Source organism: Sminthopsis crassicaudata, chromosome 5 (genome assembly GCF_048593235.1).
Source record: "Sminthopsis crassicaudata isolate SCR6 chromosome 5, ASM4859323v1, whole genome shotgun sequence".
NCBI classification, from domain to species: Eukaryota; Metazoa; Chordata; class Mammalia; order Dasyuromorphia; family Dasyuridae; genus Sminthopsis; species Sminthopsis crassicaudata.
Window position 1 is genome coordinate 227,872,286 of NC_133621.1, and position 20,847 is coordinate 227,893,132.

At 38.3% G+C, this 20,847-nt stretch overlaps 2 protein-coding genes across 5 annotated transcripts in view; both read right to left on the reverse strand.

The window, feature by feature from the left end:
* TNS2 (tensin 2) overlaps positions 1-5,714 on the reverse strand; it is a 28,184-nt gene extending 22,470 nt beyond the window's left edge. Inside the window, exon 1 of the mRNA XM_074270280.1 lies at positions 4,124-5,714. Coding sequence (XP_074126381.1) covers positions 4,124-4,180 — 57 coding nt within the window. The 5' untranslated portion in view covers positions 4,181-5,714. The remainder of the gene's footprint in view (positions 1-4,123) is intronic.
* A 3-nt stretch (positions 5,715-5,717) lies between these two features.
* The window catches only part of EIF4B (eukaryotic translation initiation factor 4B), a 37,058-nt gene continuing 21,928 nt past the window's right edge, over positions 5,718-20,847 (reverse strand). For 2 of the 4 annotated variants that reach the window (XM_074270286.1, XM_074270289.1), the window contains 9 exons: positions 17,502-17,615; positions 17,054-17,227; positions 11,633-11,861; positions 11,340-11,431; positions 10,468-10,687; positions 9,836-9,897; positions 9,263-9,368; positions 8,635-8,707; positions 5,718-7,870 (listed from right to left, as the gene is read on the reverse strand). In XM_074270286.1, coding sequence (XP_074126387.1) covers positions 7,790-7,870; positions 8,635-8,707; positions 9,263-9,368; positions 9,836-9,897; positions 10,468-10,687; positions 11,340-11,431; positions 11,633-11,861; positions 17,054-17,227; positions 17,502-17,615 — 1,151 coding nt within the window. In that variant the 3' untranslated portion in view covers positions 5,718-7,789. Of the gene's footprint in view, positions 7,871-8,634; positions 8,708-9,262; positions 9,372-9,835; positions 9,898-10,467; positions 10,688-11,339; positions 11,432-11,632; positions 11,862-17,053; positions 17,228-17,501; positions 17,616-20,847 lie in introns of all 4 variants that reach the window. The other 2 variants (XM_074270285.1, XM_074270288.1) reach the window with 1 other exon arrangement.

The following is a 20,847-nucleotide window of genomic DNA, read 5'->3' on the forward strand; positions in this document are numbered from 1 at the left end:
CTGATCATGTCATTGGTCAAAGGTGGAAAGCATACACACAAACACACAGAGTTGAGGACAGAAATACATTTCAGTCAACATAGAAAGAAGGAAAAGAAGAGAAGAGAAAGGGAGTGCATTTCTGGTGGGATTAGTTCTAAGCAAAATAAACTCTAAGGATGTACCAAAAAATCTATAGTTCTTTTTGAGATGGTAAAGAATGGCAATCTGTAGGGGTCTCATAAATTAGGGAATAGATGAACAAATGATGGTATATAAATAAGATGAAATATTATTGTGCTATATAACAAATGGCAAAGGTAATTTTAGAGAAATTTGCAAAGATTTATATGAATAGAGGCAGAAGGAAGTGAACAGAAGTAGGAGAATAATTTATACAATGAAAACAATATGGCAAAGGCAAATGACTCTGAATGTCAGGTTTGGAACTCTAATTGGTTTAATGACCAATCATAATCCCAGAGGATTAATGATGAAACATTTAACCATCTGCTGACTGAGAGATGAAGAACTCAAAGTGAAGGATGAGCTACATAAATTCTTTTGGATATGGACAATGTAGAAATTTTATTTGCTCAGTTATACATGTTTGTAACAAGAGTTTTGTTTTTCTTTCATTCAGCAGGATGGGGGAAGTGTTGGATGGGAAAAAGAAAAGATGGAGTTTTGTTGTTTAAAAAATTTATTGTAAAAATAAAAATGAAATTGAACATGAAGTAATGGAAAAACTAATGAAGGATAAAGAAACAGAGAGATTGCTCTTATAGTAAAAAGGTTGTGGGGACTATTAAGATGGAATATTGCATAAGTTATCCATCTGTATCAGATCTTTTCCTTTATTTTGGTCATAAGGGAGAGCTTTATATGGATCTGGTGGGTGGAAGGAGACTAGTGTTAAGACAAAGGACAAAAAGCATTAATAAAATATATATGTAAATACTTAAATATGTATATATTTCCTACACATATATTTGCATATTTATTTTAATATTTGTATATGTACATATTTGAATGCCAGCATGGGTAGGAATACAACAAATGGATAAACTCAAGGTTAGGGAACAGAGAAGGAGAAAACATTTAAAGCCTAAGGATTATTATTTAGGAGAGTACATAATAGAAGGTTGGAAAGTGATTCTAGATTGTGGAGGGCCTTGAATGCTGGTCTTGTCAGTCAGTGTCTTTCAGGCTGAGGTGAGCAGGAGCCAGCTTTAATTGGCTCTAGGCTTTTCTCAGTTTTCATTGTGGGCATTTATACCTCAGAAACCAGCAAATACTCCAAATTGAGGCTTGTTTTATTGTTTCTTTTTTTGATTGTCTAGATTTAAAAAAGTAATTGAGAAAATTACAATAAGGTAGATTAAACTTTATAGTGTGTCTTATATTCTCTCCCCCATCTCCAAGTAAAACATATACCACTATTTTGCTGCTTTTAGGTCAAGTCAAATCATGTTGCTGAATTGAATTGAGTTGAAACAGAGATGAGGACCCAGGAAGAGATTTACTTTTTCCTCTCCTTCGCCAGGATGTTTCCCACTTTTCCCATCAGTTCTTATCAGGAAGGAAAATTTATTATTTTTTAAAAAGGCCCAGGGAAAGGACATGCTAAGGGAAAAAATCTAGAGATCATTTCATCTCTCTCCATCTGAGCAGGGCTATTATCCTGCCTCCTTCCAATCACTGGACAATCTCTTATTTTTAAAGATTCCTTCCTAACCTTTGTCTTTTCCCTCCCCCATTCCACAAAAAGGCTCAAATCTAATAAACACTACATATACTAGACACTTCGACGCTCTTCAGATATAAAGACAAAAGTAGCCTCCAGGAAGGCAAGATGTAAATAACTAGGTGCTGGGGTATCTGGGTGGCACAGTGGATAGAGCACCTGGTGTCAGGAGGACCCGAATTCAATTGTGACTTCTGACACTAACCAGCTAAGGGCAAGTCATTTAACCCCAACTGCCTCCAAAAAAATAAACAAAAAAATCAAATAACTAAGCACATATAAGTTACATACAGTGTAAAACCAAAAGGTAATCTCACAGGAAGAAAGGCTCTAGTAGTTGTGGGTGGGGACCCAAGATTTCCTGCAGAACTGAGTATTAAAGGATACCAGGAACCAGGAGGTGAGGGAGTGGGGAGAAGGGAGGCATTCTGGACAAGGGATAGAAAATGCCAAGCCACAGGGTCCATATATGGGAGAATCCTTGTGCAAACAAGATTGGAGTAGCTGGATCCTTGAGGACAAGATGGAAGAGATGAAGGAGAGAATATGAGGTTTGGCTGGGGGGGGGGGGAGGGAGGAGGTGGGGGGAAAGCCCAAGCAAAAAGCAGAATTGTGAATTAGGTTGTTTTGTGAGAAACAGTGAGAATTGGTGTGGAATCATGGGTGAGAAGACTGGAAGAACTTTAACTGCCAAACACGGGACTTTGATCCCGGAGGTTACTGAGTATGAGGATGACTAGAGCTTTAGGCATCTGGACTGAGGATCGATGGTTGAGAGGAGAGTTGTTGGGCAGAGATTATTGCAATAATCCAGATAAGAGGTGAGGGGCTGGACTAGGATGTGAGACAAAAATGCCTAGTATCTAACCTGGTTTTTTGTCATTACAGATGACTGGAGGCAGATTAATAGGCTGTGTGTGTGTGTGTGTGTGTGTGTGTGTGTGTGTGTGTGTGTATTTGAGCTACACCAAACCCTGTTCAGAATAACTGTCTCGTCCCAAAGTTCAGTACCCATCATTGTTCCCAGGTTCTCTTGCCTTCCTTATTTGCTGTTAATTCTCCCTACCTTCCATGATGAAGGCAAAAGTGAGACTGTGTGTATGGAGAAATGGACATTGACAGATGAATGCCCAGTGAAGAGAAAGCCCCTAACAGTTCCAAGGGCTGCCTATCTGGCCATCCTTGCCTCTATTCTGTCATTTTCTTTCCTACCTCATTTTGTCTTTGGCAGGGACTGAAAAATCTGGTCTTGCTTATGAAGGGGTGGGTCTACAGGGCCAAGCCAATTGGGCCTGAGAGTCCCTGACTCAGAGCTGGATTGGGGGAACATGCTGCAGAGGTCACCCCTGAGGCCTTAGGAGAGGAGTTTATGGGTGTGGCTGGGACCTAGGGACCCTTGATTCTCATTATTCCTCAAGGAGAGGGGCCCAAGAAAATATGGTCATGCATTTTGGTCAGTCTTTGGAGAAGGGAAAGGCTGAGGGGAAAGGATGGGGGAGAACAAGAAAGGGGGAGAAAGCCTGGATAGAGGGAGCAGCGGTTGGGAGGATATCCAAGAGAAGCTGAGCAGTAAGGACAAAGCATGTGGCAGGTCTGGGGCTGTCCTTTTTCTGCTCTTGCTAAGAGCCTGCTATTGCAGTGGATTAAGTCCTGGGCATGGGGATTAACTAAAACCTCTTGAAATCCTACCTCCTTTACTACCTGGGACTGACTTTGATTGAGGCAGCCTCTCTGGGCCTCCAAGTTTCCTTTTAGCTCTTCCTAGACATAGGAAGACTTGAGGTAAGTTACCTGATACTATCTGCTCACTAATTAGCTGGCTGTGTGGTCTTGAATAAGTCACTTCTCATAAGGTTTCAGTAAAACAGAGAACTTTCAGCACTAAGAATTTATAAGGCAGGAATGTTTATTGATTGAATTGGACTCATTCTTCAGGGACACATTAACATTTCTCGAAAGCATGCTATCCCAGACCCCATCAGGAAATTCATTTATTCAACATCTCCTCAAGGACCAAACACTCTGTGCCAGTCACTAGGGCTAGCTCTAGGTTGGGATAACGATACCCTGACCTTCCAAAGAGAATCTAGTGGATATGGGATAAAGTCACCAGGAATCTGGGCCAAGATGGTGACAAGAGGTATAGCTTTAGCTTGGAGGAGGCTGCAGGGAGGAAGAATGGGGGTGAAAGTGGGTGGGGGGCAGAGATGACATAAAGAGTGCTATAAGTGAGAGGAGGTAGTGGAGTGGTGGAGGTGAGGAGTGACTTGGCACTCTGGAATTCAGCTCAGAGCTGAGCCAGGGCAGGGGCAGGCAGTTGAATGGATGCTGATGAGCTGATGCAGCCCATGAGGGGGGATTCAGGGGCCATCCCATCCCCATCCAATCTATGCTCACCTTTATTCCACAGAGGGCAGCCCACCTTGTCATAGCAGGAACATCCCCCGCTTCCATGATCTGGAGTAGGCACCTATTTCCCTGCAAGCACTTGTCTTGTTTTTCCAAAGACTGGTGAGGATCCCTGGTTCCACTGGCTGAGATGGGGAGAGTTCAGCAGAGTTGCTGAGAGGGAAACTGGGAAGTGGAGGGGAAGGGACTGAGCTGGCTCCAAGGGCGGATCTCCAAACTGAAGACAAAGGCTGCATTGTCTGAAGGAAGAGTGTCCAGCTTGGCAGGTGGAGAGCAACACGGCTACATCCTCTCCATCTCTTCATCTCCTGAATCTGAGATCTAGAGTAAGGAAGGTGGAGTCTCGCCACCCCACCCCCAGCTCTATGGGCCATATTGTTGCTAGGAGACAAAATTTATTTGGCAAACACACTTTTTAGGAGCAGATGTGCAACCCTAGCAGCGCCCTGGGAAACCAGATGCTGTTGGCTGATGGAGTTAAGACAACGCCCCCAACTTCATGCTCTGGGGGACCATTGTGTCCTGGACATAAATTTTTTGGAAGGGAAGATGACCATCCAAGTGGGAAAGAATGTAGTCGATTGGCCCAAAGACATAACACCTTTATTAAGATTGCTCTATTCCTATGACATTCATTCTGAGAACAAAATCTGAAGCTCTGTAGGGCCTTAGAAGCTAAACATCTACAGACCCATAGATTGTGACTTTCCCAGACACATAGGCACTTAAGTAGCTGATCTGGGACCAGGACCAGGGATAATAGCTCCAAACTGGCTTATTTTTCATTTCTACCCATTATCAACCCAATTCCTAACCAGGCCAATATAGCTAAGGCTACAGAAAGACATTTATAAGTAGCTAAGGCTGGATTTAAGAGAGGTAGAAAGGTAGTGTTCTCCCTACTCATAACTTCAGGCTAGCCCTAAGCAGGAGCTCCCCTGGCTGGGGACACCACTGACCCTCTTAGAAGGGAAGTAACCACAAATGTCAGCAAGCCAAATGAAATCCATGGCTCCAGTCCCATCGCCCCAGCTCTGATGCCTGAGGTTTTCAATATTCCTTTCTTCCTCAGAATTATTTGTTCCTAACCTATCTTTGCCTCATTAGGTCACAAATGATGCAGTTAACTGCAGTCTTGAATCTTGGCTTTTTATATGCAGACTGTCAACCTCTGGTTTCTATTGCAAGTGAGAGGGGAGAAAGTACCCCTTTTTTTCAGGTATTTGAAGATAAAAATGAAAATATGGAGAAAAAGAAGTTATGACTATGCTGATCACACACTCTCAAGAACTCCTGAGACTGAAATGGGCTGGAATAACCTTAGAAAAGATATTCAAGGGCAACACCATGGGAAATAGGCAGAGACCAGTATTTAAATACTCTCAATTCCTAGTCTGCATTCTGAGATGCTGCTTACAGTGGTCCTCTTCAAAGAACAGCATCCATTTGTAAGCTATGAGAATATGAACTTTCAGTAACTCAGGGGGGGAGGGGAAGAGGGGCGGGGGGGTAGTAGGATGCCCATGTACCAAAAATTTATAAGCACTAAATGTGCAAATAAAAGAATTTCAGCATTAAAAAGGAACTTTAAAGATTAGGTTTATTTGGAGAAAACAAAACAAAACAAAACAAAAAACCCGGAAAAAAAAAAAAAAAACACCACCAAATCCCACAGCCCAAAGGATGGGGATTTTACATCATAAGACATCTCCCAGGTAGTAAGTCTACAGATTACAAATCATTTTCATAGAAGATATCTTTGTACAAATTTTACATGTCTTCAGGTGCTGGACGCAAATCAATCCTTGTACCTGGTCTAACAGAGGGAGCAAGAAGGGAAGTGGAGAGAACAGCTTCTTGGATACAACTATTTGGAAGGAGAGTAGAAATGAAGAGGGCAATCCCTACCTTATCAACACCTATGGCAGATGGGCGGTAACTGCCTAAGTCTGGATATGCCTTCTAAATGTCCACTTCCTAGCTAATGGCCAATCCATACCAATTACTCGTACTTAGTAATTTATTCAATTTGTCTACCTTTTATTTCCACCTTATAAAATGATTCAATATACCCACTGCTGCAGCCGCACAAACACCAGCCCGCCAACTTGGCTGGGCTGGGAACAATCTAAGACTGCCTGGAGAAGAATTGTGCGAGTATTAGAGACTGGGGTGGCATCCTCCTCTCATAGTTGCTAATATTTGGTGAAGGGGAAGAAAGTATCGACACTGAGCTGACCCTCACAAAGTTGCACATAAAATCAAGTACAATGGTCTTTTGTGTCGCAACAGAAACCAATGCCCTGTTGAGTAGTTCTCTTACAATCATCATTTATTCTCTCAGGGGAAGATAAAAAGCCACACACTGGTCTAGGCCACATAATAAATCTGAATATTAGTGTGGGGTTCCAGTGGAGAGAAGGACAAGTCCTAAAAACAACAATCATCAAAAGGAATGGAGAAAATGGCAGGGCAAAGACTATCAATTTAATAGCCTCTATCAATCCATTCCTTGTTCACCTGCTAAGATCACCTCTTCCAGTTTGCTGGTGCTCACAAGGGATCAAGGAAGCTGGTGCTGTCACAGACCAGGGTGAGGAACAAGGAATAGCAAGAGGGGTCAAAAGGGAGCAATGGGTGGCTCTTTGCTTTAATTGCAATTCAATTCCTCACCTGACAGCTCCCTGGTATCTGAGGCCCAAGAAATGACCTGTTACATGACATAAACAGAAGATGTTAGTTGGGAGACTGCAGAAAAGGGGAGTGGGTAGTAAGGAAGTACATAAGACTTTAACTGTACTTAAGGCCTGAAATTCCTAAGATTCAGGATTTGCAACAGTTTATGGATGAATCTAGAAGTTCCCACACCTATGTTCCAAGAAATAATTGCTTATCTGTTTCCTGGAGATTCTAACCTTTCACTGTTATCTGGTCCAAAAGGATTTACATCACCCTCAGAGCCAGATTTCCCTCCCCACTGCATCTGGTCACCAAGCAGTATGTCTTGTCCTCTCGGCACCAATTCCCAACCACCCCCTTGGGGGGTAAAACTGGACTGACATTTCCCTCTGTTACTGGCCCCCAACAGCTTGGGATAAAATGAGAGGAGGGGGCTGGCAGCCTCCTGGAGACTAAAATAACCTCAGAGACTAGTTATCCTACCTTCAAGGATGGAAGTTTTATTCAGATAATGTTTCAGAATTCATATATGCCATAATAAGATAGCAAGAATTAAGAGGGAGAAAACCCACCTCCTTCCTTGTATCTGTCCTATCGCCCAACCAGCTTTCAGAAACCAACACATTAATATTATTAACGTTTCTGCTAAAAGGAGGACCTTAGGCACTAATCATACAGGCAGTTATATGGTGCTGCTAAAACACATCAGAACTTTTCCTTTAAAAAGCTGTACTTCTTTCTCTCTCTCTGGCTACACTGGTTGGAAATTCTCCAGTTAGTTTAATACTTTAAAGGCTGCAGCAGCATGCAAAAGAATTTCATTTTGTTTTCCTTTTTTTTCCTTAAAAAAAAAAAGTTAAGAAAGGTCTCCAGGAGATGGTGAGTTTTATTTTGTCTTGTCTGGATAGAGGTTTGATTTGCTCTCGAATGTTGCAGGTTGGTGAGAGACGGGGAGAAAGCACAAGATGTGGAGGTTTATTCGTTGTAGTCTTCGCCCTCGTTTTCATCCTCACCATCAACAGAGAGAGCTGCGTACTTGCTTGCAGAACTGAATTTCTATAAAGAATCAAGAGTGATCATTTTTTTTTGGGGGGGGGGATCTGATTTTTTTCTTGTGCAGCATAAAATGTGGAAATATGTTTAGAAGAATAACACATATTTAACCTATATTGGATTACTTAATGTCCAGGGGAGGAGGGATGGGGAAAGAGGGAGAAAAAAAAAAAATTGGAAAACAAGGTTTTGCAAGGGTGAATGTTCAAAACTATCTTTCCATGTATTCTGAAAAATCAAACATTATAAAAAAGACTCAAAGTGATGGTGTGGATGTATCACATGACACGTGCTTTATGTAGGGACTAAGAGATTTTTCAATCATATCTCACTATCATTGGGATCATCTTAACACAAAAAATTAGTGAAATTCTGCCTTTATATCTCAAAAGGTTATTTGTACTGTAAAATATAGGCCTTGGCTAGTCAGATAGTGTCTGCTATCCTTTCCCTCTGTGTCTTTTGCCTTTTAGTATTACTGCCAATTTTTCTTTCTTTCTTTTTAAAAGCTTTTTTCCCCATCTCAGAGGGTGGGAAAAGGGTTAAATATATTAAGCACTTTTAGTGTTCCTCATTCTATCCTCAATAAGACTCAGAAACGTCAGTTCCAACAATAAAAAACAAAATAAAACAAAACACCAAATCCACTCCCATTTACTTTTATCATGGGTAAGCTAACTCAATTGAAAGTTATAAGGTCCCAAAGAAGTAAAATTTAAGAAAGATGCAAGCAAACAAAAACTAAAAATTAACACACTAATACTTACAGAAGCCGGATTTTCTTCAGGTTTCTTTGGCTCAGATGCAGGTCTTGAGTCTTGATCTTTTCTGCCATCTTTCCTGCAAAAGGAAATGAAGGGGGGGGGGGGATAGAAATGAACATCCTCTTTTAGATACCTGTTATCCTCATTCCTGTACATTCTGAAATTTCTAATCTAAACCTGAAGTTGCCTAGTACAGATGTTACCGAATTTAGCAAAAATTTATCCATGGGATCCTAGACTCATGGATGCTTAACTTTGGCAGTTACAATCTGAGACAGCAAAAGAGGCCACATTTGGACAGGCATGATTGAAAACACAAAATAAAAGTGGGCTCAAAATCTCTACGCTTGGACAAGTTATCTTCCTGGTGTCTCAGTTTTCTCATCTGTAAGGTCAGAATTGAACTAAATGATCTTAACCGTCCTAAATCCTACAGTGGGATAAAATTAAGGTTTGTGTTGGGAATTATGGTTTCTTTGCTACAAAGCCATTCATTTATTTTTTTGTGTGATGTCAGACAAATTCATGACAGAAAGGAAGCTGATTTTTTTGGGGGGTGGGGGTGGGGAAGGAGGTGTATGTTTCTGAGAAAGAGAGGAGAGAGAGAAAACACAGGAGAACGCAACTATACCTATCAGACTCCTTCCAATGGTCTTTGCTTCCTCCTTCCACTGGACCACGGTTGGAGTTCCCACTTTGGCCTTTCAGCATGCTCACCCCATCTACCTTATTCTCATCTGCTAGAATAGAAATTACAAAATTATTGAAGAGAAGTAATCACTCACCCTATTTCTAAAGGCTTGGGTGAAGGGGAAAAAGTGGTTTAGAATGGACATGACCCCCTTAAATCAATACTTGAATGGATTAATTAAAGGTTCCTTCTCACTCTCTTTCAAAAAAAGCCATGACATTTTAAAGTGACCTTGGCTTTGGTCTTTCAATTCTGACTGAGAATGTTCATTTCCTTCCCTTTGTTTTTTCTTCCTCCCTCAGAGATGAATGTTCTACCAGGAAAGGGCAGGGCCCTGGACTGTCTCAAGAGAGCTTTCCTGCCCTCTAGTGTCAAGCAAAAGGCACTGACCAGGCATCAATCAGTAAAGCCTTAGGGGATAGGGAGGCATTTTATGTAGGTTAAAGCTAAAGATTTATTTATTTATTTAAATTTAAACTAGTTAAAGAACTATTTCCAGCAAATATACCTTACCTTTCCTTGAAATATTAGTTGGTCCTTCCTCAGACTGCTGGGATGTTACTTTTCCTCCACCACTAGAAAAAAACAGACATTAAAGATTTATCAAAATTGTCCAAGAAGACCTATGTGGTAAAATTTAGAAATATGGTGAACATTACAACGAATATCATGATATTTAAAAGAAAAGGGAAGTTAACATGGTAATCATTGCTAATGTTTTATCAGGGGCAGTTGGTGACACAATGGATATAAGTGTTTGAACTCAAATCTAGCCTAAGACACTTCCTAGTTTGTCTAAGCCCAGGAAAGTCTGTTTTCTATTGTAAAAGCAGCTGTTTCAGAAAGATCAATCAGGATATTTGTAAGGCGCTTAATATATAGTCCCAGTCCCAAAATGCTTTTATCCTCTCCTGTTTTCCCCCCTTTTGTGAGGCACTTGGGGTTAAGTGACTTGCCCAAGGTCACACAGCTATAAGTATTATGGATCTAAGATTGGATCTGAATTCCAGGGCTAGTACTCTATCCACTGCACCATCTAGCTACCACTACATTTTTACTGGTAATCTTAAATCTGTGGTATTATAGCATCAATAAAATAGCCATCATCAAGGAGACCCCAATCCCCACAGCTGAGCCAGACTCGCCTTGTGGGAGACTGCTGCTCTGAAGAATCTGAGCTCTGAGACCGCGCAGGAGGGTTGGAGCTCCGCTTCACCCAGGCATTTTCCTTTGGTGGGGGTGCGGGCATCACCTTTAAGGGAAGCTGATCTGATTTAGAAGGCTTGGAGGTTGGAGACTGAGAGTCCTCTTCTTTGTTGAATGTTTCATTGTCTAGGGATTTCTCACTCTCCCTCCTTCGTGTGTCTGTAGGGACAGTATGATATTAACCCATCAACAAAAAGGGTACAAGCTCATCACAGTGACTTTGTTTCCTTTCTATCTATTAATGTTACAGCAGGATGATAAATACTTCACAATCAATTTCAATTTTTTCTCATTACTGTTTCCAAGAATATTGTCAATGTAAAAATATTTAAAAGAATAAATAATAAGTAGTAAGGTACTACTTAGTATTGGTAAGCCACTATGATTACTGGCCTTATTTTATAGATGACATACACTCTGACCTATAAAACTAGGGTTTATATCTGAAAAAGAAGCTATTTTTAAAAAGAACATACTTCTAGCAAACTCCGACAATATGCATAAAATATTGACATACAACTTCAGCTTTGAGGCCTGTTTTATATATTCCCAAATATGAAACATTTAGATGGAGAAACTTAAACATGGTATATATAGACTTGGGAAAGAAAGCACTGCAATACATTAAACTCAATAACTGAAAAAGTTTATTCTAAATAAGCTCTAGTATTTGGGAATACTAATTAAAACATGTTCTTTGGATAATCTGTATAGATTTCAGTTCTGCATGCTATTCCTGGCTTCAAAAAATACAGAAAACCAAGTTGGTCACAAGGTACATTTTCCTTCTTTTTATCTGGTTTTAACTTACTTCTGCCAGAAGGAGCTGTATTTCCAGTCTGTGAAGACTCACTTCCTGTCCTTGATCGTTCCTGAGTTTCTTCACTTCGCCAACTTGGGTGTCTATGTGAGAGAAGAGGATGCAATATCAGTACCTACTGTCCAAATGACAGGAGCTTGGACTTTCTGGAGTCATTTAGTACCACCACTTGATTTCAGTTTAATTACACATGGATGAGGGCAGGAGCAGACTAATTTTTTTCTGAAAAAGATGATCAAACATAGTCCGAACAGGGAATTCCTAGTATGTATTTCCCACCTCACCTCTCCCGGGGCCGTCTTTCTAGTTTTGGCTCCTCCAACTGACGCTGCAGTTTCTCTTGCTCCTTTTGTAGCCGCTCCTCTACTTCTCGTTCCCTAGCAGCTGTATCCACTGGCTTTGCTCCTCCAAAGATGGAGGCAGCTCGGCTAGACTGTGATGTGCTAGCTGATGAATCTTCGTCCTTGGGGGCACTCCGGGGCTTCAGATTCAGTTTGGGTCTCTGGGGGGGACCTGAATTAAAGAAAACCCTAGTAAGGTCTCCTCAAATCTATTTACTACAGGCTCATTTAAAACTAGATTCTCAAACACAAGCATCTGCTCCAGATTCTAACCCAATGACTGGCCCACCCAATTCAATATCATCTTTTAAAAATGGCAACAGTATGAGCTGTTCTCCAGAGCTTTCTTCCATTCAGATCAGCTTCTTTTCCCATACTTGATCCTTCTAAGTTTCCTTAAGCTAATTAACTAGAATCTTTTTTGTTTCATATCCAAACCCTACTGAAAAAGTCACTTACACTTATTGTCTCCATTTTCTGTCTGCTTTCACTCATTTCTCAAACATCTGCAATCTGATTTCCAACCTCATCACAACCAAAACTACCTCTTCCAAGATCAATGACTGATTTCTCCTCCTACTTACTTGACTGCTGCCACTCAGAGTACTTTGTTGGATCTTTATTCACAACTCACTCCAGTGCCCTAAAAGTTTTCCTCTGGCCCATCTTTTCTTGCTGTACACCTTCCTTTTGATCCTCTTTATCAGGTCTCATGGGTTTTATCACCTCTAACTAGATGGCAACCTAAACTAGATAGCTAGCCCCGAGTATCTCCATAGCTCACTCTAGCACTGCTCTGCTGATTGCCTATCTGTCAAATTTCTTCAAATAGATATATCTCCTGGCTATCTCTAACACACCTAAGTAGACACTTCCTATTTCCCTCTAAACCTACCAAACTAATAGGTATACAAATCAAACATTTACTGTCATAATCCCACATTATATTATAAGACCCCATATGACATCTGTGAATCAGTTTAAGAAACTGGGTTCTAGACACACTGGTTTCCCTAAACTTAGTATGCCATCATCTAGCTCTGGGAAGAAAACAAAACCTGCTCTGCTGCAGAGTCCCCTCAATTTTTTCCAGGTTCAGTTCATATGGCATTTCCTATAGAAAGCTGTTTCTGATCCCCTCAGTGAGCTCTCTTTTTAAAAGAGCTTTTTAGCGGCAATCTGGCTGACATTTATTGCAGCTTGGGTCCACAGCCATCTCATTTAACTTGTTTCTTTAACTGTAACATGGGGGTTATAGCAGCACCTTCCCCTCAGAATTGTTGAGAATCAAATAAAAGAACATTACTCAAGTACTTTGCTTGCACTAAATAAATGCTAACTATCATTAAGTATGCTATAATATATACATGTTTATGTTACATCTATCAGTTGAATGTTAAGTTCCTTAATGGCAAAGCTCACTTTTCGTTTTTGTAATCCAGGAGCTTTGCACATTTAGGCAAGTAGTTAAATATTCCCTTATTTTGTAGTCCCTTTGCTTTTATGCGAAGATCAAAGTTGAAAAAAAAACTACCAAAGCAAAAAATAGTTACAATGTGTTCTTTGAAAAGACAGAAAGAGGACTTAGTTTCTGAATATTTAAGTATACAATGTTTTGGAGTTTCTTACGTCTCTGCTATATGAACCACATACTACTTACATATTTATGAAAGACATTATGGGGCTTCATGAATGATTATACTAGAGTGAATAACCTACCCCAATAAATCACTAGCATATTCTAACATTAGAGAAATATAAGTAGAAACCATAAAACCACTTTCTGTGACAGAAAGGTCTTACACATACTACAAAAGTCAGGGCTTTATTCTTTATGGTAGCAAAAAAATTAGAAACAAAGGAGTTGATCTCCTTTATAGGGATACAAAGAACAAATTTCTGTGACATAAAAACCACCACACCAATGAATATTAGGGATATAGAGAAAGATGGGAAGATTTGAATTAAATGGCAAAACTGAAGAAAATAAAACCTAAATCTTAGTGTAGTGAGCAAAGGAAATATATAGTTGCTTTTTTAGGCTCTACTTAACTATTTCTCTTCATTAATAAGGCTGACTGAAAGGATGATGGGGGACAAGACAGAGCAATACTTAATAAAAAGAAAAAAATTCTATGCAAGCAAAACCAAACCCTGTTAAGAAAAACTAGTATAAGGAAAATTTAATATCCTTGAATAAGAGTTGCTCTCAACAACTGGATCTGGAGAAGGAGGGCCTTTTTCTGGCAGGGTTGTGAAGGAGGCCTACAAGCAGTCTGAGGTAAGTTAGAACTTTGGAAGAATAAGACAGTTCTGATACTGTTAGACAATAAGTTTTGTACTTACTTAAAAGGGAATCTTGGCATAATTTCTGACTCTCCCTCCTTTCCATCCCACTCCTAACCAATCAGGGATTTTGTCATCAACCCAGTCATCTCCTTTTCACTTCTAGCCCATACTCTAGGAGCCCTGGCCCCCATTGATTGCTTTTCTTTTAAAAAGATGGTTTATTAATAATTCTAATTCACTCTTGATGAATTTCCCGTCTCTAACCTGCTTTCCCCAATGTTCTCTCTGTCACTCACTTTCCTATAGTCCATTCTAGTTAACCTGGAGTACTATCTGTTCCACTTTCTTTGCATTCTGTTCTTTACCTCCTTATACTGTGATCAGCTGTACTCTAGGCCAGAAATTCAGCTCATCCATTCTCTGCTTTTCAGAATCCTTATCTTCCCCCTCAAGGTCCAGTTCAAAGGATATTTTTTCAATGGAGCTTTCTTTGATTTTCACAATTATTACTGTTTTCTTCACCATCTCCATTTACATTACATTTACATTGTGTATTCCTAATAGAATTTAAACTTTCTGAAGGCAGGAATGCTTCTTTTTTTTGAGGGAAGAGAAGGGGAAATTTTTAATCACCAATCCATAATAATGCATTGCATATTAAATGGCTGGGGGGGGGGGGAGAGAGAGAGAAGAGGAGGAAGCCTAATGAAACAAAAGAGGGCTGTGGCAGTCATTGCTAGCTTGAATACTAGAGGAACAAAGGAAATCCCAATGGAAGGGAGAGCAGTCAGGACACTTAATGCTGCCCAATCCTAAATAGAATAAAAACTCTGCACTATCAAACTCCATAATCTCTCTTTTCTAGGAGCACTAGTAAAAGCAACCACCAAATGGCCCTTCTTTTTGGGACAGACATATGACATGAAGGGCTTTAGAAGTAAAATTGGCCAGTCTTGAATGAGGTGCAGGACAACAGTAAAACAACTGTTGGGGCAGTTTGATCCTGTTTAAAATTAAACTACCTGAAACAATACAGAAGTTTACTGAGGGAAAGAAATCACACTTTTCCCACAACTATGGAAAACATCTAGGCCAAAACTTTACATGTTGTATGGAAGGGTCAGATAGATCTTCCCTCCCTCCCCCCAGATTCAAGAGACAAATTGTGTAAGTTTTGGAGAACTAGAAGTTAAGTCTTTAATAAGATTTTTAAACATTTATTTTTTTAAAGAGTCTTTTTTTGGATAAAGGAAAGAATCCCTCCACAGTTTTAGAGGAAGAGGTATCAAGTCAAAATGAGAGGTATACATTTCTCTAACTCACCCTCCTAAGGGACTTTTTTATTCCAAGAAGTTAAAAAAAAAATGTTTTCAATTACTATATTATTAATTGCACATAGAGAAAATTTAGGAGATATCTTAGTACCTACCTGTATTAACACTTTATAATCAGACCTTTAGAATGAAAGCAGGTGGTGCAAATCACTTGGGGTAAGCAATAATTTTGACGTAAGTCTCATATTTGTGAATAATGTGTGGTTCTATTGTCATCTGGGTGACTCTGACCTAGACCAGATGAAACTGGATTGAACTGATTTCTCTACTTTTTAGTTAGTTCTCTTTTAATTCTGTTGGCTTTCCCCACATTGCTCTTTTGCTAAGTATTAAATTGTTAAATTTTGAAATTTTAAATTCTTCAAAGAATGTATATCCCTTGATTACTGCCCAAGGAAATATTTGATGGTTGTAGCTCTTAAAGAACACAAAGACTTTCAAAGAGGGCAGGGTTTAGTGATGTGGGGAAATCAAGAACAGTAAAGATCACTTTAAGCCCACAATGAAGTAGAATCAATGGCACAGAAGATGTGAAAAACAAGATTTTTAGAGAACTTGGCACCTAGCTTATACCTAGGTTGTTACTGAAGCTAACCATTGGTAGAAAAAACTTGTCATGGGCAAAAAAATAAAAAGACCAGAATTCCATTACTAAAATCCAAAGCCTGCTAAACCTGGGCATCAGACTGTGAAAAAAATATTTTGTGATTTTCTGTGGAAATCTTGTTCTTCAATGGTGAATTAGGACAAATAATACTAAGGTAATGAAAAACAGAATTGTTCTGTGTTTACAAAAATTCCCAAGTGGAGACGGAATACTGAAACATTATGCTATAGGTTATATGTAACAAGTTTATCTAACGAATAGAGAAGTCAACTCAATGAAAGATTCCATTGAAAACCTATCATCTATAATCAAGGCTAGATTTGGAAAAACAGGCTACTTAAAGTATGCCTAATAACTAATGTTTGGTTCCATAATGAAGAACTAAAGAAATGTGCCAAAATCTTAATAATAGCAGCAAAAAGCTTTTTTTAAAAGATGTAAAAATTTGTAAGATTTATTGTATTGTCAATAAATTTATTTTACTGAGTTCCAATTAGTTTGCACAGAACTGTAAAAGGACCTTAAGATCAACTAGTACACAAATCTCACACTTAACAGATGATTAAATTCAGGCCCACAGAATTTAATCGACTTCCCCTGATTTGTACAGTAACATGTATGAGACTAGAATTCAGATCTCTTCAGACCATGTGGTTCTCTAATGTGTATAAATCCATTTATGTCCATTTCATTGGACTTTCTAATCATAGTAGGTATGTGTCTAAATAAAGTAACTCACAACTTGATGGTAAGAATAAAATTTAAGATGACTGTAATACATATTTATGCCCAATGGTAGTCTTCTCTAGGGTAGGGTAAGGAAGGAGGGAGAAAAAAGTACACAGGCAAAGAATAAAAGAAAATTTAGAAGCACAGAAAAGGATGGTAGTTTTGAAAATGTGTACTATTTATAGGTTTATTATTATTATTATGAAATGGAAATCCATGATTTTATATGGATCTTATTTTTATGTTGTTCTGTGTACCCAGAACTGTTCTTTTTTTGGTCTTTTTGCTTTGTTTCCAAAGGTGGCTTCTGACTGGATATCTTTTAAATGTTTTTACATTATTCATTCTCTAATTAAATTTTCTTTAGCTGCCTTGCCCTGAAAAAAAGTAAAATGAGTAAGTTACCTCTGTCTTCACGCCTAAAATCATCTCGGCTGTAATCATCTCTCGAATTCCATGACCGATCATCTCGTCTATCGTATCTGTCTTCATAGCGATCTCCTCCTCCTCTGTAATCATCATCTCGACGATACCCACTACCAAATGCTCTTCTACCACTGCCTATCCTAGAATCAAAGCCTGTGGAACAAGAGAATAGCACTGACAAAAAGATATGACTGTCCTAAAATGAAAATGACTATGTTAGTGGAAAGGATGCTTGGAAGAAAAGAAAATGCCAATGAACTCTTCAATAAGATCACAAAGTAAGTAAGCTTGCAATATTGTATAGAAACCCTTCCTAATATTGGCACAAAGCCTGAGGTCACCAGAAATTACAATAATTAAAACAATCTTAACAGGATTAAAATCTTTTATTTTCTTTCAATCTATTCCTTATGAGCAATCCACATACCTCTATCATAGTCTCTGCTGCCCCTGTCATCATAACGATCCCGGCCTCCATATCGGTCCATGTCCCGTCGTGGACCATCACGATACCGGTCTGAATCATAACGATCACGATACTCTAGGGAAAAACATGGATGTAACAATACTGATGACAGAACTCAATACCTTTGGATCATTTAGATGCTATTACTAAATGGAAATTCTGAAGTTTTATCCTAAAACATTAACACAATTTCAAAATTAAATTATATTAAATACTTACTATGCATAAACCACTGAATTCTATAAAAATACACGAAGCTAAATAAATTATCACCATAACATGCCATCATCTGCTTTCAAAAAGTTTATGATCAAACAATGAAAATGTGTGATAGATACAAATTAGATAATTACAAATGAGGTGGCATTTAAATTGGGCCTTCCAAGAACTCGAAATGGAGTAGATGCCCATCAGTTAAGGAATGGCTGAATAAGTTATGGTATGTGAATGTATGTAATGGAATATTATTTTTCTATAAGAAACAATCAGCAGGATGATTTCAGAAAGGTCTGGAGAGATTTAGATGAACTGATGCTAAGTGACATGAGTAGAACCAAGAGAACATTGTACAATACAACAATAAGATTGTGTGATGACCAACTGTGATGGACTTGGCTCTTTTCAACAATGAGGTGGCTGATTCAGGCCTATTCCAATAAACTTGTAATGTAATGGAAAGATCATTTGCATCCGAAAGAGGACTAGAAGTGAATGGGGATTACAACATAGTACTTTCACCTTTGTTGTTGTTTGCTTGCTTGTTTTTTTCTTTCTCACCTCCCCCTTTTGATCTGACTTCTTGTGAAACATGATGAATGTAAAAAAAAGTTTAGAAGAATCTACATCAGATCACTTGCTGTCTAGGGGAAGGGAGAAAAATTTGGAATACAAGGTTCTGCAAAGGTGGATGTTATCTTTGAATATATTTTTTAAAAATAAAAAGCTATTATGAAAAACAAAACAAAACAAAATGGGCCCTAAAGGATGGGAAGGATTTCAACAAGTAGAGACTAAAAGGGACAAAAAGTGGAACAAGACAGAAATGGAAAGCCCAGTCTAATTTGAACATTGACCAGTGGTTAATAATGCCACTAGGTCAAACATGAGATTAAAGAGAGAGCTCTGACCAGATTACAATCCGTGAGTACCAAGATAACTTACTACAGTGAAAGGTTAATATGAAGGCCCAATTTTTTTTCAAATAGGGAATAATATAGTCAGATCTAGAAATTAGGGTAATTTATGCTGACAAAAGAGCATAGAGCAAATTTAAATGAAGAGATGGGATACTATTTCAACAGTCTAGTTATGAAGCACTTAAACTTAGACTTCAACAGTCTAGTTATGAAGGACTTAAAGCCTGAGTGGCTGACAGAAATATTAGAAAGAGGAAATAAAAATTAAAGAGGTAAGACCTAAATGGAACTTGGTAATTGGCTGGATTGAGCTGTATGAAGAGTGAGAGATTTGAAAATGATTAATCCTCTAAGCTCGGAGTATTTTTGATACCATTAAAAGTGCTCAGGGATATGAAGAGTTCTCAAAAGAATTAAAAACTTAAACCATATCAAAGATTGTTCCAAATTGCTAATAAGAAAAATGCTGGGAAAAATAGAAAAGTCTTGGCAGCAAGGATTAGATGGAACACTTTCATACCATATAATACATTCTAAATATAGGACTTTAATATTAAAGTTCATATAATAAAAAATTAGAAAGGAAAATAATTTTTCATAACTATTAATAAATATATTTTTAACCAAAGGATAGAAGCAATTATAAAAATAAAACAGATTACAAGAAATCAAAAAGCTCTGCACAAACCAAAATGTATTAGAATAATTAATACAGGCATGCATACAAGCATGTAGCCAGTAGCCAAAAACCATTCTTCAATCAATAAATGGTCGAAGGATATGAGCAGTTTTCAAAAGAACTATTAACAACTGCAAGAAAGAATGCTCCAAATCATTAATTGATAAGAAATAAAATCAAAACAACCCTAAGGTTTCACCTAATATAGCTATGGGAAGACAGGTTAACATATTGTGGGAACTGTGAAGTAATAAAATTTGAAATGCAATTTGTTTGTAAGTAAAACAAAGTGAGTGGAAAGAATGTGTTACTACCCTCAGACTCCTTGGTTTACATTTTAATGAGGCCACTGACAAAGAAGGATCCACCTTAAGGAATTGGAAATTGAGTAGATGCCCATCAATTAGGGAATAGTTGAATAAGTTATGGTATGTGAACATACTGAAATATTATTATTCTGTAAGAAATGACAAGCAGGTTGATTTCAGAAAAACCTTACATGAATTAATGCTGAGTGAAGTAAGCAGAACCAAAACACAGTACACAGCAAAAGCAAGATTATATGATGATCAACTATGATAGATTCAGCTCTTCTCAGCAATATGGCAATCCAAGACAATCCCAATAGACTTGGTCTGGAAAATGCCCCCTGCAACCAGAGAAAGAACTATGGAGGATTGAATGCAGATCGAAGCACACTATTTTCACCTTTTAAAATTTGCTTTTCCCCCCACTATCTTATAGTTTTCCCTTTCTATTCTGATTTTTCTTTCACAACATGACTGATCTAGAAATAAATTTACAATGACTGCACATGTGTAATTTATATCATGTTGCTTGCTGTCTGGGGTTGGGGGAAAATATAACCTATATCAGATTGCTTGCTATCTGGGAAGGAAGGGTAAGGGAAAGAATGAGGAAGAAAAGCAAATTTGGAGCTCAAAATCTTTCAAAAAATGTTGAAAATTATCTTGGAAAAATTAAATTATCAATTAAAATATGGGGCAGCTAGGTGGTGCAGTGGATAGAGCACCAGCCCTGAATTCAGGAGGACCCGAGTTCAAATCTGGTCTCAGACACTTAACACTTCCTAGCTGTGTGACCCTGGGCAAGTCACTTAACCTGAGCATCAGGGGGGGGAAAATCAAAAATCCACCTGTATAAAAATATTTATAGCAGTATTTTTTTTTATGACAGTAGAGAATTAGAACAAAGTAGATTCTTATTATTTAAGGAATTAAATATAGTAAATGAACATAATGGAATACTACTGTGCTATAAGAAATGGTGAATGTGATATATAAAAAAGATCCAAGATAATAAAAGATTATATTTATTTAGCTGGAAAAGAACCATTAGTAAAAAATTTAAATCAAATGTTAACAAGGTAAGAACAATTATGGACTTGCAAAGAAAAGAGATGTGAGATATCTCCTTTTCCTTTCCATAGTTGGAGAGTCCATGAATTTTATATTGTGCACATTTCAGACTT